Here is a 25,155-nt window from a genome sequence, read left to right on the forward strand (position 1 = left end):
GATGCCAAAGACACCATACATACACGAAAAGAAAATTACCGACCAGTGTTTCTGATGAACACAGATGCAAACATCCTTGATGAAATATTAACAAGCCATATTCAACAGTCATTAAAAGATTCATACACCATGAATAAGTTGGATTATTCCAGGGATGCAAGGATAGTTCAACGTCTGCAAATCAATCAATATGATACACCACAATAATAAAGGATAAAAATCATACCATCAACTCAATAGAAGCACAAAATACATTTGCCAAATTCAACATTCAATCATGATAAAAACTTTGAATAGAATGGGTATAAAGAAAACGTACCTCAACATAATAAAGATCATATATGACAAGCCCACAGCTAATACCACACTCAATGGTGAAAAGTTGAAAGCTTTCCCCTTGGGATCAGGAATAAGACAAGGATACCCAGTCTTACCACTTTTATTCAACACAGTACTGAAAGTTTAATACTATGGGGCTTATCAGGTGGCTTAGTGATAAAGAATCTGCCTGGCCGTACAGGAGACATGGGTTTGATTTCTGGGTCAGGAAGATCCCCTGGAGGAAGAAATGGCAACCCACTCCAGTATTCTTGCCTGGGAAATCCCGTGGACAAAGGAGCCCGGTGAGCTACAGTCCACAGGGTCCAAAGAATTGGACATCACTGAGTGACTGGGTCACAACAAACTGTGGAAAATTCGTAAAGAGATGGGAATATCAGACCACCTTACCTGCCTCCTGAGAAATCTGTATGCAGGTCAAGAAACAACAGTTAGAACTGAACATGGAACAACAGACTGGTTTCAAATAAGGAAAGGAGTATGTCAAGTTTGTATACTGTCACTATGCTTATTTAACTTATGTGCAGAGTATATCATGTGAAATGCCAGGCTGGATGAAGCACAAACTGGAATCAAGATTGCTGGGAGAAATGTCAATAGCCTCAGAAATGCAGATGATGCCACCCTTATGGCAGAAAGTGAAGAAGAACTAAATAGCCTTTTAATGAAAGTGAAAGAAGAGAGTGAAAAAGTTGGCTTAAAACTCAACATTCAGAAAACTAAGATCATGGCATCTGGTCCCATCACTTCATGGCAAATAGATGGGGAAACAATGGAAACAGTGACAGACTTTATTTTTTGGGCTCCAAAATCACTGCAGATGATGACTGCAGTCATGAAATTAAAAGACACTTGCTCCTTGGAAGAAGAGCTATGACCAACCTAGACAGCATATTAAAAAGAGACATTATTTTGCCAACAAAGGTCCATCTGTCAAAACTATGGTTTTTCCAGTAGTCATATATGAATGTGAGAGTCAGACATCCATAAAGAAAGCTGAGCACTGAAGAATTGATGTTTTTGAACTGTGGTGTTGGAGAAGACTCTTGAGAGTCCCTTGGACTGCAAGGAGATCCAACCAGTCAATCCTAAAAGAAATCAGTCCTGAATGCTCATTGGAAGGACTAATGTTGAAGCTGAAACTTCAATACTTTGGCCACCTGATGGGAAGAACTGACTCATTTGAAAAGACCCTGATGCTGGGAAAGATCGAAGGCGGGAGAAGGGGATGACAGAGGATGAAATGGTTGGATGACATCACGGACTCGATGGACATGAGTTTGAGCAAACTTCGGGAGCTGGTGATGCACAGGGAAGCCTGGTGTGCTGCAGTCCATGGGGTCGCAAAGAGTCGGACACGACTGAGAGACTGAACTGAATTGAAATGAACTGAGTGACTGGGCACACATATACTGGAAGTACTATGTCAGATCAATTAGTCAAGAAAAAGAAATGGCATCCAAATAGGAAAGGAAGAAGTTAAACTGTGTCTATGTACAGATACAATGTGGAAAGAGTAGTCTCTTCAATAATGATATTGGGGAAAGTAGACAGCAGTGTGCAAAAAAAAAAAAAAAAAAAAACATGGGCCACTATTTTACATCATACACAAAAATGAACTTGAGTGGATTAAAGACACGAACCTAAGATCTGAAACCATAAAACTCTTAGAAGAAAACATAGTGGATAAGCTCTTTGATGTTGGTCTTGGGGATGCTTTTAAAATTTTAATACCAAAAACAAAGGCAACAAAAGCAAAAATAAATAAATAGAACTACGTCAAACTAAAACATCTCAGTCCATTAAAGAAAATCATCAACAAAATGAAAAGGCAACTTATGGAATGCGATGAAATGTTTGCAAATCATGTATCTTATAAGTAGTTAATGCCCCCAAAATATAAAAACCTCATACAAATCAATAACAAAATATCCAAACAATCCAATTAAAAAACGGTCAAAGGATCTGAATAGATATTTTTTCCAAAAAAGTGAAAAAATGGCCAAAAGGTACATAACAGTACTCAACATCATTAATTATCATTAATATTAATATTATGATTTATCTGGGAAATACAAATCAAAACCACAAAGAGATATCACTTCATACCTGTTAGATTGGCTATTATCAAAAAGACAAGAAATAACTAATGTTGGTGAGAATGTGGAGAAAAAGGAATTTTTGCACTGTAGTTGGAAATATAAATTGTTGCAGCCACCATGGAAAAAAGTATGGAGGTGTAAAGGCTAATTTGATCAAGTTTAATTAGAGTTTACAGCAAAATCTAAAACCTTTCAACTAATTGTTTGTACGATCTTTATAGACAGATCTTTTAAAGATAGATGTAAGATCTTTATAGATAACAATAATGTCTCTTTCTCCTTTGTTTCCTGTGTACCCAGCACAGAAGATGGCTCTGATGACGCTCATTAAACACTGATGGATGGAAAGGAAGGGAGGGAGGGTAGGAGGGAGGGAGACAAAAAGAAAGCAAAAGACAACACAGTAACTTGAGAGTAATCATTAAAAGAAGGAAAATAAGAAACAGCTGATCACAAAAACAGAAAAAAAGGAAAAGTACTCAAAAGATACGAAGTTCTAGCTCACACTCTGTCACTTACCAGCCATTAATTCTCAGGTAAGGCATTCCACCTTTCTATGTATAAGTTTCCTCTCTTCCCATGAGGAAACCACCTACCCTAGCAGCACCGTCATAAGAATCAAATGAGATAATACTGCGATTCAAAGTGCTTTGTGAATTTTTAAACAATCGAAGGGTAAAATATTGTTATCTAAGAGAAATTACTCAAACACATGAATTTGAGTAAACTCTGGGAGTTGGTGATAGACAGGGAGGCCTGGCGTGCTGCAGTCCATGGGGCTGCAAAGAGTAGGACACAACTGAGCGACTAAACTGAATTGATTGATCAACAGTATTCTGTTGCTGCTAAAACATTATTCAATTTTAGGCTGCTATGAAGAAAGTATAATATTTAGATCATAAGCTCCATTAGTTTTAAGACTGTCTGAGTTGATCACAGTGCATCTAGAACACGTTTTTTCAAAGGGATCCTAACAAACACTATTATACCCAGAATTAAGAGAAGTTATAAAGATAACATAACTGTTGAAGAATTAAAAATATTAAGCTTTATCAGCCTATAGAAAAATAAATTATGGCAAGTTACAACAATAATATTAAAATATTGAGTTATGGCTATATAAAAGAAATATATTTGCTGTTGCAGAAGCAGAATGGAAGCCAATTAATGGAAAATATACAGAAGCAGATTTTAAGCCCATAATAACTTTCCAATAATAAGAGCTATCTGAGGCAGGCAGAATAATGGTCCCCAAAGATGCCCATGTTCTAATTATCAGAACCTGTGACAATGATATCTGAATGGCAGATGTGCCTTTGCAGATACAGGCATATCTCATTTTATTGCAATTCATTTTATTGTGCTTCACAGACATTGCATTTTTTTTTTTAATTGAAGGTTTGTGGCAACCCTGTGTCCAGCAAGTCTATTACGCCATTTCTCCAACATTTGCTCACTTCATGTCTCTGTGTCACATTTTGGTTGTTGATGCTGTTCAGTTGCTGAGTTGTGTTCAACTCTTTGCAAACCCACAGACTGCAGCATGCCAGACTTCCCTGTCCTTCACTATCTCCCAGAGTTTGCTCAAACTCATGTCCATTGAGTCAATGATGCCATCCAGCCATCTCACCCTCTGTCGTCCCCTTCTCCTCCTGCCTTCAATCTTTCCCAGCATCAGGGTCTTTTGCAATGAGTCAGTTCTTCGCATCAGGTTGCCAAAGTATTGGAGTTTCAGCTTCAGCATCCAGTCCTTCCAATGCATATTCAGAGTTGATTTTCTTCAGGATGGACTGATTTGATCTCCTTGCAGTCCAAGGGACTCTCAAGAGTCTTCTCCAACACTACAGTTCAAAAGTATCCCTTCTTCGGCACTCAGCCTTATTTATAGTCCAACTCTCACATCCATACATGACTACTGGAAAAACCATATCTTTGAATAGACAGACCTTTGTTGGCAAAGTAATGTCTCTGCTTTTTAATATGATTTCTAGGTTTATCATAGCTTTTTTTTTCCCCAAGGAGCAAGTGTCTTTTAATTTCATGGATGCAGTCACCATTCACAGTGATTTTTGGAGTCCAAGAAAATAAAATCTGAAGTGATGAAAAATGAAGTGATGGGACTGGATGCATGATCTTAGTCTTTTTAATGTTCAGTTTTAACAGGTTACTGCTAGATCCTGCTATGTCTTTTATAGTGTTGTTTTCTGGAAATTTTGGGGGCAGGAATTCTTAGAGACATTAACCTGAAGTGCACTTCCAGTACTATGCCCAAATTCTACTTTCATACCCTGTAATGGATCCAAAATTCTGGAGTGCGAAACTCTAAAATCAAGCCACTTTCTGAAGATGTTTATTAGATGGAGTGAAAAGTTTAAAGGTCGGAGAACCAGATATACACATGGTTGACACATGCACAGAAGGAGAAGGCGGAGGAAGGATGGATTTACATAGCCTGCTGGTCTCTAGGTACTGTCTAGTTGTACACTAAGTGATTTTTGCTACAATCTGCTGGAGGAATAAAACTAGAGTAAATTCATAATCAATACAATCATCCATTTTTATTTGTATATCCATAGGTTATCAACCCAGGATATACTACAGAATCATCTACAGAGCTTTTTTAAGATACAGATTCTAGACTCTGTCTTTATAGATAATGATTTAGTAGATCTAGGCTGGTATCAAGATTTTTAAGAATAATTTCAGAAAACGTTACAGATAAACCTTAACCACAGCCTGAGTTGCATACTTACTAACCCTTATGCCCACCAAAAGTATATTTTCCAGCCCTTCTTTCTACCAGCAAATATAAATGAGAAGACTTATAATCCTGTCCAGTTCATTCAGCACCATCCACACCCTTTCATCAATGATCCTCATGGTTTAAGAACTCATAGAAGCAATCATTTGGGAACCTCAGTCCCTCGGGGTCCTTCACTCACGTCTTACATGTTGATTTGATTTGTACTTTGAGGATTTGTTTTGCCTTAATTCTCTGTGATTTCACAAGTTAAATCTTTCCTTGAGTTACTTATCTCCTTAAAGACTCATTTGTCCAGAGAGAAAGATGAAGTAGAAAGAAAGGGAAGACCATACATTCTTACCAAAAAGACAATGTTGGTATTTTGATAGAGAGCTCGGGCCACACAGATTCTTTGCCTCTGACCTCCACTCAGGTTGATGCCCTAGAGAAGAAATACCCAGTAACATCCACCATTTACAGTAGTAAATAATCTGCTGGTTAAAAAAAAATTCCCTAAAAATACAAACTTCTCTTTAAAAACCTTAAATTAATTTTAATTTATTTATTATATAAATTTAATAAATTTATGTAGTTTATTAATTAAACAGTGATAACATCGGGAAGATAAAAACGCAAGCTTTCTAGTGGTCAACACTTGAATTATATTAAGATCATCTTTGACTGACAACATTAATCTTCTTTTCACTCTGATAGTTGGCTCTGCTGTACAAAAATATTAGTAATGAAAAACCAAAATGAGTGCTGAAGACTGGAAGTAATCTCGAAATTGTTTCTGGTTTCATGAATTGTGTCTGTAGTATGCTTAATACATGTCTCTTAAATTCAATATTATAAGTTGTGTTCAAGTGAGCTTCCCTGGTGGCTCAGAGGTTAAAGCGTCTGCCTGCAATGCAGGAGACTTGGGTTCGATCCCTGGGTCGGGAAGATCCCCCTGGAGAAGGAACTGGCAACCCACTCCACTATTCTTGCCTGGAGAATCCCCTGGACAGAGGAGCCTAGTGGGCTACAGTCCACAGGGTCGCAAAGAGTCGGACGTGACTGAGTGACTTCACTTTCTTTCAAGTGAGCTATACAGCAGTATGCTTTTATAATCAAGTGTTAATTATACAAATGTGAAAAACTACTATTTACTGAGCACTTAGTATGTGATGAAACTCCAGTACTTTGGCCACCTCATGTGTAGAGTTGACTCATTGGAAAAGACTCTGATGCTGGGAGGGATTGGGGGCCGGAGGAGAAGGGGACGACAGAGGATGAGATGGCTGGGTGGCATCACTGACTCAATGGATGTGAGTCTGAGTGAACTCCGGGAGTTCGTGATGGACAGGGAGGCCTGGCGTGCTGCAATTCATGGGGTCGCAAAGAGTTGGACACGACTGAGTGACTGAACTGAACTGAACTAGTATGTGATGAGCTTCCCTGGTGGCTCAGATGGTAAAGAATCTGCCTGCAATGTGGGAGACCCGGGTTTAATCCTGGGTCTGGAAGATCCCCTGGAGAAGGCAATGGCTAGCCACTCCAGTATTCTTGCCTGGAGAATTCCTTGCACAAATGAGCTACAGTCCATGGAGTTGCAAAGAGTCAGACATGACTGAGCAACTAACACTCTAGTAAAATGTGTCAGGCTGCTGTATATGGCTTTCCATTCCTTATTTCTCTTATCAGAGCAATATCAATGTATTGCTCTCCACATGGAAACTAAGGCTTAGAGAAGTTCAGGTCATGTTCTTAAACACTATACCATGCTGCAATAAAAAATAGCAACGAATAACACAGATGACAGAGTCAGACCAATCTCAACTGTCCCAGTGACTCTGACCAGGCAAGTTCTTTAACCTTTCTCTCCCCTGGTTTTCTCAGCTGCAATACGCAGATAACAAACACCTATGTAACAGATATGTTGTAAAAGCAAATAATGCACATAAAGTCTTTTGCTTAGTATTTGACCCTATAAGAGTCAAACACTTTAGCCAACATTGTTATAAAGATTATATACAGGTATAAATATTTTTCGGCTAGTTGGAACAGTATGACGCCAACGTAAAACCTGTTTATACAAAGCAAAAGGAACACTTAAACAAGAATAAATGGATGTTGACAAGAGTGGAAAAAGTTGTCGGAAGCAATCTTGGTTTCCAAACCAATTTAAAGTAAACTCCAAGTTAAGTAAAAATACATTTGATCAAAAGCAGGGACTGGTTCTTTTCCCTTGAGAACTCCTGAGTGGCTAGCAAAATGTGAAGTTCATGTTAGTTACTCAATACATCCTTAAAAGAGTGGCATCAGGAATTCCTGTGCTTCTGTTTCTAGAACTTGTCACTAGGAAAACATAATTCCAGTGCTCTCAGATTTTTAAAATTTTCCATTAAAGGTTAAAGATAACTGGAAGGCTTTTCTGGATTTGTGTTCATTGTGTAATTACACTACACATAGCTCACCCTCTCTCCAATTTCAGTTTGGTCTCCAAATGGTAGTAAGTCGATATCTGGTTGAAGAGAACAGGCGTCTGTGACCGCTTTGTACCTGTGGAAGAGGTGGTTTTAAGTTTTTACATCACGATTAATATACTGCCCATAAACCAAGTCCCAGGTTCAATGTCTCGGAAGCTGAAATAAAACACTTATTGAAGAATTTAGTATATTCTAGCCTCTACTTTAGGCTTGCAGATACAAAGACAAATAGATACTGGTTCCCACTCTTGTGAAACTATTGTATAGCACAGGGAACTATATCCAATTTTTTGTAATAACCTATAATGGAAAATAATCTGAAAAAGAATAGATATACATACAACCAAATCACTTTGCTGTACACTTGAAACTAACATGACATTGTTAGTTAATTATACTTCAATGAAAACTGGTTAAAAATTAAAAAACAACTATTAAATGTGGCAGAAAATTGACACAGAAACATACGATACAAATGTACCTTATTAGGTACCGTAGATGGGTAGTTACAAAGTGCTCCTAGAATATGCAGGAAGGAATGACTAAGAAATCAGTGACATCTTTGCAGAGGAGGTGATTTGTGAGGTGTCTGCAGAAAGATGAACTGTAATTTTCCAGGAATGACAATGAGGGGAGAGAGAAAGGAACTGTACGACAGTGGACAAGTTCATGGTATGCATGAAGGATAAGAGGAGCCTCACTGGGGCTAGAGCATGGGTTATGGGGCGGGGCGAAGTGGGGACAGGGGAGAGGAATCTGTGTCCACACTCACGATGCTGAAGAGAGAAGAAAACAGAAATCGATAAGGACTGACATAAAGTTGACCTAAGGCTGGATCTGGAAACTGGGGTTGACTGGAAATTCAAGGAAGCATGGAGACCGGGAATTCTGGGGAAAATATCAATGGTTTCATTTTCTCAATCACCTGGTCTTAAAATATTTGAGTGATTTTGTTTTTAAATTGGGGTATAGGTGCTGTACAATGTTGTGTTAATTTCTGCTGTACTACAAAGTGAACCAGCTATGTGTACGCATGTATCTTCTCCCTCTTGGTCCTGCATCCCATCCCACCTCCATCCCACCCATCTAGGTCATCACAGAGCACCAAGCTGAGCTTCCTGAGCTACACAGCAGCTTCCCATTAGCTATCTGTTTTAGACGTGGCAGTGTATACATGTCAGTGCTACTCTTTCAATTCATCCCCCAGCTCCCCGCCACTATGTCCACACATCTGTTCTCTAAATCTGAGTCTCTATTCCTGCCCTGCAAATAGGTTCATCTGTACCACTTTTCTAGATTCCACGTGATTCTTCCATTTTCTTCTCCCATTCTTATTCCAGAATGCTGTCAGCCATCTCTTTTTCTTCCATTTCTACAGTCACTGCCAAATATTGACAACAAACACAGCATGCCCAGATCATTTGCCCAACAACCTTCTAAATGTCTTTTTGCTCTTAATTCAGATTCACCTTATATAAATCTGTCATGATATGGGCAGATCACATTTACTTTGTGAGTCCTCTTTCTAACACTTTGCTGGGCATCTGGAAAATTCAGATTTATATTGGTTGGCTTTTAAGGCACTTTACTGCCCATCTCAGCCTTCCTTCACAATGGAGTTTGCCACTGTCAATGTACACAGATCCCTTTCTGTCTGGTTTACTCCCAGGCCCCAAGCAATCCCATGTAATTTGAATTTTTCCTCCCACACTTTCCTCTCCCCTCCCCCTTCTTCATGTCTCTCCCCAGGTCTAATTCTCCTTAACTCTCAGGACCCTGCTTTGAGTCTTAGGACACTCCCTACCCCTCGTGAAGGTGGCTTCAGGAAAGGGTCTTGCCTTTGCACACTCCAGTGGATGTTTGGAAGTGAAAGTGAAAGTGTCAGTCACTCAGTTGTGCCCAACTCTTTGAGACCCATGGACTGTAGCCCACCAAGCTCCTCTGTCCATGGAATTCTCCAGGCAAGAATACTTGAGTGGGTAGTCATTCCCTGCTCCAATGGGTGTTTAGAAGATGATTGAAAGAAGACATACTCTGGCTGCTCTGAGTAATCAGAACTCTCAGATCCCATATTCCTTCTCTTATTTTTCCATGGTTAACCCTCCTTCTGCAACATACTGGGATTTTTCTTCTGTTTACCAACAACCTCAGCACCACCCTCACCATGCATCCCCCGCCCCCCCATACACACACAACCTCTGTTTCGGCTGTTTATTTTTGTTGTACAAATTGTTCTCAGTAAGTGCATACGATGGGCTGAATCCCAGTGAGGCTTCTCTTACAAAAGTTGACTTAATAGACCTGGTGATGAGGAAAGAAGCAGGGCAAACAGAGAAGAAAGGAAGTCCTGATACAAAGATTTAAGAACGAGGGGATGGGTGGGAGGAAGGATAAACTGGGATATTGGGATTGATATACATGTACTACTATGCATAAAATAGATATCAAGCATCTGCTGTACAGCACAGTGAACTCTATTCAATACTCTGTAATGGCTTATACGGGAAAGGAATCTTTAAAAACGTGGATATATGTATACTAAAACTGGTTCACTTTGCTGTACACCTGAAACTAACATAACACCATAAATCAACTATATTCCAATAATTTTTTTTAGAAAACACTCCAGAAACTGTGAACCAAACGTAGGGATTAGAAATAGTTGTTCTTTTTAGTTCTAAATTTTATACATTCAAAATTACCTCTGCTTGTTGAAAGGACTTCCAAAGGTAATATTTTCTTCTACTGTAGCATTTAATAGCCAAGGCTTTTGAGCTGCATAAGCCACAGAATACCTGTTCCTACTGGAAAATGGAAAAGAAAAACAAAATACCAAAATTACCCAAGAGTGCTGTGCTGTGCCTGTACTTTTGTATAACTAAGGAAAATGAAAGTTGATAAAATATCTCAAAGACAGAAATGAAGAATTTCTAAAAGAATATTTTAATGACCATCAACCTTATTAATTAGTAGTTAAATATTCCACTAAATTAAATATTAGTAGTTAAATATTCCACTAAATTAAAAAAATTAAATTTTTACAATAATTTAAATAACAGTTAACTCTAAAAACCACAGATATTTTACTTCATATTAAAAGCACTTTACATTAACTATGAATTTTACAGGAATACCTTTAAAAGGGATGTGAACTGATACTGTAATTATGTGTTTGTGGTTTACTCACATGAACATATTTTAAGGTAAGAGATAATGTAAATATTTCAAAGCAAAGAATAATTTTGAGGAGTCTATTTCAACAGTGTAATAAATACACATTTAAAAACCATGTATTTCAATACATATTGAAGCAGTTTATTTTTAAAAAATCATAGTCTCCTCCCTGTGCCCCACTTTTTGGCTTGCAAACTCTACCAGATGTCCATACATCATATTTTAATTTGCAGTAATTAGGAAAATGCATGTGAGTTGAAGATAAAGAGGATGATGAGCTTGGGGTAGGGAAGGGGTCAGCTTAAAATTCATACTTTCATAGTTAGTTATGGTCTGTAAGTACTAATTTAGGAATTAAGGTTAAAAGAGAATAAAGTGTAGAAAAAAGGTAGTTAGAAATGCCCAGTGATCATCCTGAAACATAACGTCTTAGGCGTTTAGAGGGCATGATAATATATAGTATGCTGGTAGTCTCTCAGATAACCATCTGTGCATTAAAACAGTGGTTCCCAACCTCTGGCACATCTGCTTCCCTCCTGCCCCCACCTCCTTTCTTTAAGGTTTTCTTTTCTTTTTTTCTTTAAATAGATGAAGTACTTGGTTCTCCAGTTCTAGCTTACAGGCAGATTTCATCACTGTTTAACTCATAAATAATATACATAATAATTCTTTCATATTTATTTTATGAAACCCCAAATCCAATTTGCTAAGAACTGTTGAGTTTTAGTCAAAGTTGAGATCTGCGTGACTCATGGAGAAGACAACAATTGACATGTTGGGCCATTTAGTTCAGCAAATTAATTCTTTTAGCAGCTTCCAGATGTTGGGAACTACTGCGATCAGAAATTTACTAGTCCATTTTAATAAACAACTTTGTACATTATCAGAATGAATAAAATGATTAGGAGTAAGAAATGGAATATCAGGAAAAGTCTGAGGAAGGTAGTTATTCTTATTAAATGCAGATTAAAGTAGAAATAATACCTTCTGGTCGCTTCAAAAGAAGGTTCAGTTTCATTTACACTGCAAGTATGGCAAACAACGTTCATTAATTATGAAATATAAATATAGGATGAATGCGTGTACATATCAGGTAAGAGATAAATATTGTATATATTAAATAGCTACACTTTCAAATGGTTGTTGATACTAATCCCAAAGACAAACCAGATAAATGACAGTCTTCTTTTATATCCTCATCAACTAGGAAATAATTAAGCTTCCAAAAGATAGCACTGTTCTCCATACAAAATTTGGGTTCACACAATAGCCATATTCTAGCCCCAACTTTGCTCCAACTAGCTGTATAAGTTTGGATAACCTTTATGGAATATTTTCCTAGTCTATATTAGAATTTGATATCTGCAGGCATTCCCTACTGTTAAAATTCAAATTTAATCTATTTAAATTCCTTATTAGTTACCCTAAGGCAAGAGAGGAAGAAATACTTTTTATACTCTAAACTTGAAGGGTTGAGACACAGCCTGGCCCTTAAGGAACTGGAAAGAAAGACAGACCTGCATATAGGTCACATTGTAACATTTGGGTATAATTAATTACTGATTTATATGCTTAATGTAAAATGAGGCATTTGACTAATTAAATTTAGTTATACCTATACCAATGGGAAAAATACACCTAAGGACTTATTGATTTTATTATTCTAAATTTTAATATTTTAGGTGAACTCCATCATTTCTGAAATACCTGAATTCAAAACATGTTAGGTAGAAAATCCCCTTCTGGAAAATAGCATCCAATTTTTTGCATGCAGGATTTGCGTGTACTTTCCTTCAACAGTAAAAGTTAAAACTTGGTATTCTACCAGCTTCCAAGTTCATGGTTGGAATCTTATGGAATGGGAAAGAGTGACTTCTGCAAGCTGAAATCAGGAACAGTATTCGGAAGAAGGAAAGCTAGATGTGGACACAAAGATGCTATGTCGTGTCTGATCCAGGAAAGCTGACTCATTGTGTTATTATCCCTTCATGCCCGGCAAAGTCTTAGAGTAATTGAGCCACTGCTATAAAGGCAGTTACACTAAGACATCAGAAAATAGACCACCACAACAGATGGGGTCTGACAGGATGGCTGATGGCATGGGCAAGGTGGAAGAAAAAGTAAGGGAAGCCAGAGATAAATGATGGTTATGTCTTATATAATTACTGGGATTATTACATATTCTGGACTCCCTCCCTGGACCATCCAACAGGTGAAGTGTTTTATTGAGTTCTAGTTCCTGGGATATCAGTAGGAATTATTATTTATCATGACAACTAGGAAAAGACAACTTTAATCAGGCAGAACATTTGCTTTTCAACAAATACAGAGCACACCAGATGCAAGAGCAAGAACCCTGGCTTTCCGACAAGCGTGTAGAATTTTTAAGTCCCTCCCTCATCTCTCTCTTCTTTCTCTTCTGGGGCTACTGCATGTCAGGCTACACTAAAGGTAGCAATTGCCGAGGAGGCATCTATATTTAGATGAATTTTGTGTACCAAGTTCTATCCATGTAGGTCTGTCCTGCATGAGGACCAGTGCCTTCTCTCCCGTCCAAAGTAAATATTCCTTCCTGCAATAGGACAGGGTACTTTACGGCACTTTGTTCCTGCCAACCATGAGGGCACATTTAAAAATATAATTCATGCAACCAGAGATACAGGCAATGATGAAAGAATGACAGCAAGGGGCTTGGTACTTTACCATACCATTTACCGTTTCACTTTATTTTGTCTTGAAAAAAACAGCAAACAATTCAGTCCAAGGTAAAGTACTTCTCAGCATTTACACAAAATCAACCGATCAATATGAATAATTTCTAAATTAGCTTTATTCTAATAACATTTATATAACTTTCCTTATTGGAATAGGTGCAACAGTTTTTTTCCCAGAATAAGGAGTTATTTTAAATAACTCTTTAAAAAAAGGTCAGCATCCTCTAAGCATTCTTGATTTGAAAATATATTTTATCAGAAAATCATGGATATCATGGGAAAAAATTAAGTAGTTCTTGTAAATAAAGAAAAATAGAATTTTTTTATTAGCTTATCCGATTTTTAGGGGTTAGTTTTTATTGTGTGTGTGTCAGAGCCAACCCAAATATTTTTTGAAGAAAAGTTTAGCCCTTTCTGCTATGGAGAGATGGGATATTCTTAAGGCAAGTATTCATAAAGAGATGATTTTTAAATTATAGTGATTTTATAAATACTTAGAATTTTCTTAAATCCTTTCTCATATTTTCATTTTATTGACTCTGACTTTAAGACATAACCTTTTCTTAACTTTTTAAAAATTAGGATTTATGGGAGATATTTCTTTTCTATTTCTTAAAAAAAAAATCTTAACCTTTATTAAGTATATGTCTGTTTTTATCTCATACTTCCCTCTTTGACTAGCTTCCATGGAACTCAGAGTAGAATTTGTGGCCTATGTTATATAAATAGGCAGGACTCCAATACATGCATTTCTACCTATTAATTACTCAGATTATTATTTAAACCTTATTTTCTTTCTTGATATCTTTGTTTTCCAAGCTTTATTATATATGTTTTATTAAATAAAATACTTTACAACTTTTAAGAAATCAGGCTATAAATGGTATAAATTTGTCTAAAAAATATATATGTATACATATATACATATATGTATCTTGTTTAGAAAACTCAATAAATAAACAGACTGTATAAAATGCTTTCCTAATTCCCAAATCATTTATTTATCTATTAACAAAATGATAATAATTCTTAATGATAATACTGGGAGTGAATTTGGCCCAGGTAGAGTAATTCTAGAGAAGATTAGATCATAAGAACATTCTAGAGGTATGAAAATAAAATCTCAAGCTTTTTCTGTCATGGTCTCTAATTCTTTCTGTTTTAATGCTAATGAAACCAGGTAAAAACAAAACCCAAATAACTTCATTATGGCCATACATGTCACATGATATAATTTAATTCAGTAAAACTTGCTCCTCAAAACCTGCATCCGTCCAAGATGGAAGGTGACGGTGGTAGGGCACACGTCACACAGCATCTGGCTTTAGTGATCAACAGGGCCCCCGAGTGAACGAAACTGCAAGGGGCAGTTATTCACCGAGCTCACTGCTGGATACATACTAAACAGTTTCACATCTACCACTGCAACAGGAATAAACTGTACCCTCCACATTTCTCAGCTTTCTTATTCCACCAGCGATACCAAAAATAGGATTTACAGTTCAGCTGTTTCCAGCTCAAATTTCACATCCAAGCATTTCCGTCTCTTAATTGGAGTTTAAAATAGAACCTATTCTCAAAATGCCTGTAAATAGTTTTGACTCATTCTGAAGAGATGTCTGTGTATGTTAACAGTAGATTAAGCCACATGGAACTTACAATGATAAGAACTAAATGGACATGTGCAAGTCGAGGGCAAAGTCTCCCCAGCACAACTAACATTTGGAACCAGATAATTCCCTGATGTGGCGGGCTGTCCTATGTGTTGGAGAATGTGTGTGTTAGTTGCTCAGTTGTGCCTAACTCTTTGCGACCCCATGGAGTGTAGCTTGCCAGGTTCCTCTGTCCACGGAATTCTCCAGACAAGAATACTGGAGTGGGTTGCCATTTCCTTCTCCAGGGAATCTTCCCAACCAGGGATAGAACCCAGGTCTCCGGCATTGCAGGAGGATTCTTGTGAAGGGCTGTCCTGTGTTGGAGGATCAGTTTAGCTCAGTTCAGTTACTCAGTCGTGTCTAGCTCTTTGCGACCCCAAGAATCGCAGCACGCCAGGCCTCCCTATCCATCACCAACTCCCGGAGTTCACTCAAACTCATGGCCATCGAGTCGGTGATGGCATCCAGCCATTTCATCCTCTGTCATCCCCTTCTCATTCTGCCCCCAATCCCTCCCAGCATCAGAGTCTTTTCCAATGAGTCAGTTCTTCACATGAAGTGGCCCAAGTATTGGAGTTTCAGCTTCAGCATCAGTCCTTCCAATGAACACCCAGGACTGATCTCCTTTAGGATGGACTGGTTAGATCTCCTTGCAGTCCAAGGGACTCTCAAGAGTCTTCTCCAACACCACAGTTCAAAAGCATCACTTCTTCGGTGCTCAGCTTTCTTCACAGTCCAACTCTCACATCCATACATGACCACTGGAAAAACCATAGCCTTGACTAGACAAACCTTTGTTGGCAAAGTAATATCTCTGCTTTTGAATATGCTATCTAGGTTAGTCATAACTTTCCTTCCAAGGAGTAAGCATCTTTTAATTTCATGGCTGAAATCACCATCTGCAGTGATTCTGGAGCCCAGAAAAATAAAGTCTGACACTGTTTCCACTGTTTCCCTATCTATCTGCCATGAAGTGATGAGACCAGATGCCGAGATCTTAGTTTTCTGAATGTTGAGCTTTAAGCCAACTTTTCACTCTCCTCTTTCATTTTCATCAAGAGGCTTTTTAATTCCTCTTCACTTTCTGCCGTACAGGTGGTGTTATCTGCATATCTGAGGTTGAGGTGATTGATATTTCTCCCGGAAATCTTGATTCCAGCTTGTGCTTCTTCCAGCCCAGTGTTTCTCATAATGTACTCTGCATGTAAGTTAAATAAGCAGGGTGACAATATACAGCCTTGACGTACTCCTTTTCCTATTTGGAACCAGTCTGTTGTTCCATGTCCAGTTCTAACTGTTGCTTCCTGACCTGCATACAGATTTCTCAAGAGGCAGGTCAGGTGGTCTGGTATTCCCATCTCTTTCAGAATTTTCCACAGTTTATTGTGGTCCACACAGTAAACTGTGTTGGAGGATATATAGTAGCATTTCTGGCCACTATAAAGAAAGCTGAGCACCGAAGAACTGATGTTTTTGAACTGTGGTGTTGGAGAAGACTCTTGAGAGTCCCTTGGACTGCAAGGAGATCCAACCAGTCCATCCTAAAGGAGATCAGTCCTGGCTGTTCATTGGAAGGACTGATATTGAAGCTGAAAATACAATACTTTGGCCACCTGATGCGAAGAGCTGACTCATTGGAAAAGACCGTAATGCTGGGAAAGATTGAGGGCAGGAGGAGAAGGGGACGACAGAGGATGAGATGGTTGGATAACATCACCGACTCAATGGACATGGGTTTGGGTGGACTCCGGGAGTTGGTGATAGGGAGGCCTGGCGTGCTGCGTTTCACGGGGTTGCAAAGAGTCGGACACGACTGAGTGACTGAACTGAACTGAATTGGCCACCACCAACTAGATCAGTAAGCAGACCAATTCCCTTAGTATGACAACCAAAAAATGTTTCTAGACATTGTCCAGTGTTCCCTGGGGATAATCTGGATGAAAATCACTGCAGTGATTTTCTGTAGACTGTAGACTGAAAGTCTACAGTCCAATATCATACATAAGCTGTTAGCAATTTCTCCATAATGACTGTGGAGGTTGGGGTGGTCTACCAGGTGTGTGTGTGCATGTTAAGTCGCTCAGTCATGTCCTACCCTTTGTGACCCCATGGACTGTAGCTCACCATGCTCCTCTGTCCATGGGATTCTCTAGGCAACAATACTGGAGTGGGTTGCCATGCCCTCCTCCAGGGAACTTCTCGACCCAGGGATCGAACCCAAGTCTCTTTTGTCTCTTGCACTGGCAGGCGGGTCCTTTATCACTAGCACCACCTGGGAAGCCTGTCTACCAGGTAGATCAAACTAAATAAATAAATATGACTTATTCATTGTTACACAATTATATACTAGTATGTTCCTGAGTCACCTTATTACTACAATGTTTTTTTAAGAACCCAAACAACCATTCAAACATTCAGAAGACGCACAATGTCTTTGTGGATACGCAACACACTAGCCTGACATAGCCACATCCCTAATGAGACACTTTAAGTCTCTAGTTTAAGTTGGATGTGAAGAGAAATGAATGATTTCTCAGTCTCTTAGGAAGAGTTTCAGAAAGATTATTTGATATTTCTTCTCTGAACACTGGACCACTAAGGCTCTGTGTGCATTTAAACTTTATAAATAACGCAAATTTTCTTTGATTATAGGATAAATTTTTAAACTTTATTTATCTGTGTTGTCCATTTAACTTTCAAAATTTACCTTTACAATCCTTATCTTGCTAAAAGCAATATATTAGTTTATACATAATATAAACCTCTATCGTGAATTGTTTTATCTTTTTAAATTTATAATATTTAAAGTTCCCACTAATTTGTTTTTTTAAAGCTGTGCTTATTTCCAAGGGGCTCTCAGACCTCGAACATGGGAATCTACTGTTCTCATTCCTTCCCTTGGGAGATCATCGGATGTGTGACACCAACAGAAACTGATTAAAAATACACATACTTGCTCCAGTGAACTTTTCCTTCCAAGGTCTGCATCTCTCCGAGGATGGCAAGGAGAAGAGAGGACTTCCCACATCCCACTTGGCCCACAATCATGGTTAACTGACCTAGAGAAAAGAAATAAAGGATAATAACAGGATGAGAAGGAATTCACTTATAAAATAAAATCAAAACACATTTAGAAAAGGCCGATGTTTCACAATCTATGGCCCAGTTTTGGTCCCCAGAAATAGTATTCTAAACAGCTCCTTTTCCTGATACATAAGGTTTCTGGAAAAGGGAAGGAAAATTAAAACCTATAGGTCTTGATATGCTATTTTTAAAAATACTTATTTGGCTCTTCTGGGTCTTAGCTGTGGTATGGGGGATTTAGTTCCCTGACCAAGGATCAAACTCAGCCCTTGAGGTCTTAGCCACTGGACCACCAGGGAAGTCCCTTAATGTATTATTTTTAAATTATGAGAAGAACTGACTCTAGTAAAAGCAGCAGTGAAATACTTGCCTAAGTCACCTAGATTAGTATTATCTTTATTATTCAATTCATTCTGGAGGAAAAGGTAATTTTGACTGCTGCTAAGTCGCTTCAGTCGTGTCCGACTCTGTGCGACCCCATAGACTGCAGCCCACCAGGCTCCCCCGTCCCTGGGATTCTCCAGGCAAGAACACTGGAGTGGGTTGCCATTTCCTTCTCCAATGCATGAAAGTGAAAAGTGAAAGTGAAGTCGCTCAGTCGTGTCCGACTCCCAGCCACCCCATGGACTGCAGCCTACCAGGCTCCTCCGTCCATGGGATTTTCCAGGCAAGAGTACTGGAGTGGGGTGCCACTGCCTTCTCCAATTTTGACTAAAACAGATAATTAAGATTAAAGTGATTAATCACTTTAATCAGTTCTTATTTTGATTTGCATGTTTAATAGAAAAATTCCAAGTTACTGACCATGAGGCCAAGTAAAAAAATATTTATATTCAATTATCCAAACATTTTAGTAAAAGCTATACAGTATTTGTCTTAAATATCTGAAAACTTCATCAGTTTTCTTTGGGGATAGAAAACTATTTTCTCAAACACTATTTCTTTAAAATCTTTCTTCAGCAAAATGAGAAATTAACTACTCCATTATTTAAATGCCACAAATCAGCAAATAAACTAAAAACAGTTCATTTGGATGGTAAATAATTTGTTCAAGGTCCCCACTCTGTAGTGATAGGCAGGTCTTATAATTCCCAGTCATTCTCTCAGAGATACAGGGATTCATGAGCTCCACAGTGCAAACAGATAACTATCAGTAATGTTTGTCTTTAAGAAGTCTTTCCTTTTGTTAGACTTAGTTATCTTGGAAAACCACGGTCATGATAATGAACAGATACAAACTTGATGTTAGTTCACAATGTGGCTTTATATTATTTCATGATGAATTATTTAAATGAAAGCACTAATGCTTTGGAGGTGACAAATGTTTTCCCCCTGAATTCACAAAAATAAATTTGTTCCTTAAAAAAAACAGTTACAAGCTAGTAATAAATGATTCTTACCTGTTGGAATTCGAATATCGATATTGGATAAGGTTGCTAAACCACTGCCCCATGAAAAGTACCCATTTGTGACCTAGAAAATAAGAGTACAGAAATTTAATTATGACACTACATAAATATGTGGTTTCACAGGATAAGTCCAATTAAAATAAATTTTCTTTATAAAGCACTGGAAGACTTTCAACACAGTAGAACACACGGTGGCAAAATTCTAATTTAGAGTCACGACTATTTAGAGGCATAGATGAAAAACAAAAAAGAATGAAAGGGAGAAGGTCTTTAAATCAGTGATATTATGAAGAATGCTAAAAATTACAATAATTTTCCCTGAAAGTGTGCGATAACTGGATCGTTCATATGTGAACATTCTTTGAAAAGCAATCACTCAAATATTATCCAGTGTAACTCTGACATGGATTATTCTCTCACTGCTGCAATTGCCAGAAACCTGGTGAGGTAAAGTCAAGAAGAGAGATAACTACAAATTACTGCAACAAATGACTTGTTAGCTAAGGATGAAGGCTTTGTAACGAATGTATTTCCTGAACTATGTGGACTTACTGCTATTCATTGATCTTGAAAGAGTAGAGGGGAGGAAGGAAAAAGGACAGAAATGAAGCAACAGTACTTGGTGGTTCAGTTCAGTTCAGCCCCTCAGTCGTGTCCGAGTCTTTACGACCCCATGCACTGCTGCACACCAGGCCTCCCTGTCCATCACAACTCCCGGAACTAGCTCAAACTCATGTCCATTGAGTCACTGATGCCATCCAACTATCTCAGCCTCTGTTGTCCTCTTCTCCTTCCACCTTCAACCTTTCCCAGCATCAGGGTCTTTTCAAATGAGTCAGTTCTTCCCATCAGGTGGCCAAAAAATTGGAGTTTCAGCTTCAGCATCAGTCCTTCCAATGAATATTCAGGACTGATCTCCTTTAGGATGGACTGGTTGGATCTCCTTCCAGTCCAAGGGACTCTCAAGAGTCTTCTCCAACACCACAGTTCAAAAGCATCAATTCTCTGGCATTCAACTTTCTTTATAGTCCAACTCTCACATTCATACATGACTACTAGAAAAACCATAGCTTTGACTAAAAGGACCTTTGTTGGCAAAGTAATGTCTCTGCTTTTTAATCTGCTGTCTAAGTTGGTCATAGCTTTTTTCCCAAGGAGCAAGCATCTTTTAATTTCATGGCTGCAGTCACTATCTGCAGTGATTTTGGAGCCCAAGAAAATAAAGTCTGTCACTATTTCCATTGTTTCCCCATCTATTTGCCATGAAGTGATGGGATCGGATGCCATGATCTTAGTTTTTTGAATGTTGAGTTTTAAGCCAGCTTTTTCACTCTCTTTTTTCACCTTCATCAAGAGGCTTTTTAGTTCCTCTTCACTTTCTGCCATAAAGGTGGTATCATCTGCGTATCTGAGGTTATCGATATTTCTCCCAGCAATCTTAATTCCAGCTTGTTCTTCATCCAGCCCAGTGTTTCTCATGATGTACTCTGCATATAAGTTAAATAAGTAAGATGACAATATACAGCCTTGACGTACTCCTTTCCCTATTTGGAACCAGTTTGTTCTTCCAGTTAGTTCAGATCTAACTATTTCTGTTGCTGCTAAGTTGCTTCAGTCGTGTCTGAGTTAGGGCCATACAATTTCTGTCCTTTATTGTGCCCATCTTTACATGCAGTATTCCCTTGGTATCTCTCATTTTCTTGAAAAGATCTCTAGTCTTTCCCATTCTATTGTTTTCCTCTATTTCTTTGCATTGATCACAGAGGAAGGCATTCTTATCTCTCCTTGCTATTCTTTGGAACTCTGCATTCAGATGGGGTATTTTTCCTTTCCTCCTTTGTCTTTAGCTTCTCTTCTTTTCTCAGCTATTTGTAAGGCCTCCTCAGACAACCCTTTTGCATTTCTTTTTCTTGAAGACGGTCTTGATTACTGCCTCCTGTACAATGTCACGAACCTCCATCCATAGTTCTTCAGGCACTCTATCTATCAGATCTAATCCCTTGAACCTTTTTGTCACTTCCACTGTATAACTGCAAGGGACTTGATTTAGGTCATACCTGAATGGTCTAGTGGTTTTCCCTACTTTCTTCAATTTAAGTTTGAATTTGGCAATAAGGAGTATACCTCAACAATCAGTAAGACAGCAAAGAAAAAGATCTTAGAGTCATCCTAAGCAGTCAATTGTTTTAATAAGCATCACGAAAACTTGACAGTTTTATTAGTTACAAAAATGGGAAACAAAAGAAGTATAACAGAACTCAAGAACTGGAAAGGTTAATAGTGACAGATGAGAGGATAGCTAGTTCCTAAAAAATTAGAGGAAACTACAGTAAGGCTACACTTTGCTCATAAATTAGTATTTTGTCTCCAAGCCCCAAGTAATGAAATTTCTAAGTACATTTTTGTTTCAGAATTTTGCAGAATAAATTGGTAATGTCTAAATTATAACTAAAAAATCCTTTAAAAGCTCTTAAAATGAACAACGGGGAGGGAGGAGGGTTCAGGATGGGGAACACGTGTATACCTGTGGCGGATTCATGTTGATATATGGCAAAACCAATACAATATTGTAAAGTTAAAAAAAAAAAAAAAAGGAAAAACAAAAAAAAAAAAAAAAAAAAAGAGTACAAAACTTACCTGAAAAGGTTAGGCCATGTTTTTCCATATATGTTTTATTTAGCTTGGAAAATGTATGGCATTTAATAATATCTAATCTATATCTTAGAAGAAGGCAATGGCAACCCACTCCAGTACTCTTGCCTGGAAAATCCCATGGACGGAGGAGCCTGGTAGGCTGCAGTCCATGGGGTTGCACAGAGTTGGACTGAAGCGACTTAGCAGCAGTAGGAGCAATCTATATCTTAATATAATGTTAGTAATATTAAATTAATTATTTATCTACATAAATACACAAGACATTAGTCCTGGAAGGAGCATAGCCTGGAAGGACTGAATTATTGATCACTTTATAAATATCTGCTGAGTCTATGTGAAGCTCTGTATTAGGACTGATGGGGGCTACAAAGAAGGAATAATGTATTCTCCCTGCTTTCCTTGAGCTTATAGTCAATTGTCTAGTTAAACCAAGACATGAGAATATGGGCTAAGTAACGAATAGAGAGGCATGCTATGGGAGCATGCTGGGGCCATAACTCAGGGGTCGATGGATCACAATCATCCTTTGCTAAGAACAGGTTCTTTGGGGATTCTCTCATGGCTCAGATAGTAAAGAATCTGCCTGCAATGCAGGAAACACAGGTTTGATCTCTGGGTCATTAAGATCTCGTGAAGAAAGGAATGGTTACCCACTCCAGTATTCTTGCCTGGAAGACTTCCATGGACAAAGGAATCTGGCAGGCTACAGTCCATGGGGTTGCATGACTGAGCAATTAACATGAATGAACAGACAAAAGTGTAATAGCAGTTCATAAGGAAAAATCACTGACATTAGACATGAAAAAAAAAGGAAACATTTTGGAAAAGAAGGTCACTTAGCTAGTTTTAGAAAATATGCTGAAATTCAACATAGGTAAAGAGCTCAATGATAACAGGCCCATGATCAGAAAACCATAAAATATGTTGTGGGAAATAATGAATAGATCTGGCTGGGGCAGAGGTTTAAGATACAGTGTGCACATATACTAGGTTGCTTCAGTCATGTCTGACTCTTTGCAAACCTATGGACTGTGGCTCACCAGGTGTGACTAAGTGACAAAGGATGCTTAAAGAAAAGCTATGGTCTCCAAAGCTGAGAATCCCTCTTTCTCGGGGAGAGTCGAAAGTGGCCTAAACACGGTGCAGATACAGACTAGCTGGTGAGAGGGCCAGCATGGAACTGAGAGGCCCTCCATGACAGCTTTTATGTCTTCAGTGGATTGGGAAGGAAGTTATCTTCAGAAAGAGGAGGCGGGAGGAGAGAGAAGGAGATGAGAGGAGACTGGTGACAGACGAAGATCTACTGTAGGAGATGGAGAATCACTGAGGGAAGGCCAGGGAAAGGATTGCCAAGGACCACAGGGGTCAGCCGAGGGTGGAGGTAATGAGGCTGTGGCTGTGCCAACTTGTACCATTGAGTCACTTTCTCCACAGAGCACAGCAGCCTGGGTATGGGAGCATAGAAGACACAAAGTTGGATAGTTCCAGGAGGATGTGAAAGTGCTGGGAGAAAAGGCTGGGCTCAGATTACTGTAAGCTTCAAGGAGCTTAAAAGCCAACGCCAGTGAAGGAGGTCTGGGAGAGCTGGAGGATAGGGTTGTGCTGCCGGTGACTGCTGGTATAACAAAGGTTAAAAGACCCCACAGGGGCTGCGCGTCCAAGTGGTGGCCAATGTGAACACAGGTGAGGCCGTGGAAAAGGACTGATGGTTGATTAAGGCATTTGGGGGCTGGGATACTAAATGCAGGGAGCTTTCCAGGTGGCTCAGTGGTAAAGCTCCTGCCTGCCAGTGCAGGAGACGTAGGTTTGACCCCTGGGTCAGGAAGATCTTCTGGAGAAGGAAACGCCAACCCGCTCTAGTATTCTTGCCTGGAAAATTCCATGGACAGAGGAGCCTGATGGGCTACTGTCCATGCGAGCGCAGAATCGGACACCACTGAGCAACTACAACAACAATTTGAGCAAACTGTGGGAGATAGTGAGGGACAGGGAAGCCTGGCAGGCTACAGCCCACAGGGTGGCAAAGAGTTGGACATGACTGAGCACACACACATATACTATTACTAGATGGGTTGTGAATCTGGAAGTTTAAATCACATCCAAGTGTGGCACTTATTAAGGCAGAAAGCTGGACTTGGAAACAAGCACCCAAATCTTCAGTGAAGGTGGGGGAGTGATTAAGTCCTCTACTCACAGACATGAGAAAGGTAGAACACACTATACCTTCACAGGAGTGTGAAAGAGGAAAGACGTGGTTGGAAAACCGCAGGGAAGAATCAGAAGAATACAGTGTCATCTCCTGCTTTGGTCCCCAGCAGAAGTATAAGGTAGAACAGCATCCACTCGAGGAGAAGGAGGAAGGTCAAAGGGAATTTGTCTGGCTGTGATTGGCTGTTCCATCCTCTCTTGCCTTTTACAAAATCATCTCACTTCTCTACCAGCAGAGTTAAAATTCTGGTTTCCCCAACTACCTGTTTGACCTTGGAAAATCAGCTAATATATAAATTACTGCAAAGTTTCCTAAAAGGATAGGTACAAAGATGGTCATCACAGCGTGGTCTGTGATGGAGTGGGGATGGAGGCCAACCCAGCAGCCATCATTAGGAGACAAATGAATGGCAGGAATGTGTACAGCAGAATGCAGTGGTAGAGCTAGAAGGAGCAAACAATTTCAGGAAACTGAAAGGATAAATGCTCTTGACAATACTACATATTTTACAAAGATGTAAGTATATTTAAGTGCATATATGGAGCACATTATGCTGGCACCATAGTGTTAGGAGGGATGAAGGGATACAGGCATGAGGAG

At 38.9% G+C, this 25,155-nt stretch overlaps 1 protein-coding gene across 6 annotated transcripts in view; it reads right to left on the reverse strand.

Moving 5' to 3' along the window:
- Positions 1 to 25,155, reverse strand: part of ABCC9 (ATP-binding cassette, sub-family C (CFTR/MRP), member 9) — a 157,386-nt gene that overhangs the window by 68,760 nt on the left and 63,471 nt on the right. For 4 of the 6 annotated variants that reach the window (XM_010855947.1, XM_010855948.1, XM_010855949.1 and 1 more), the window contains 6 exons: positions 19,683 to 19,755; positions 18,152 to 18,257; positions 11,814 to 11,852; positions 10,358 to 10,459; positions 7,644 to 7,728; positions 5,546 to 5,626 (listed from right to left, as the gene is read on the reverse strand). In XM_010855947.1, the coding sequence (XP_010854249.1) occupies positions 5,546 to 5,626; positions 7,644 to 7,728; positions 10,358 to 10,459; positions 11,814 to 11,852; positions 18,152 to 18,257; positions 19,683 to 19,755 (486 nt within the window). The remainder of the gene's footprint in view (positions 1 to 5,545; positions 5,627 to 7,643; positions 7,729 to 10,357; positions 10,460 to 11,813; positions 11,853 to 18,151; positions 18,258 to 19,682; positions 19,756 to 25,155) is intronic. The other 2 variants (XM_010855951.1, XM_010855952.1) reach the window with 1 other exon arrangement.

Source organism: Bison bison, unplaced genomic scaffold (genome assembly GCF_000754665.1).
Source record: "Bison bison bison isolate TAMUID 2011002044 unplaced genomic scaffold, Bison_UMD1.0 scf7180017864370, whole genome shotgun sequence".
NCBI classification, from domain to species: domain Eukaryota; kingdom Metazoa; phylum Chordata; class Mammalia; order Artiodactyla; family Bovidae; genus Bison; species Bison bison.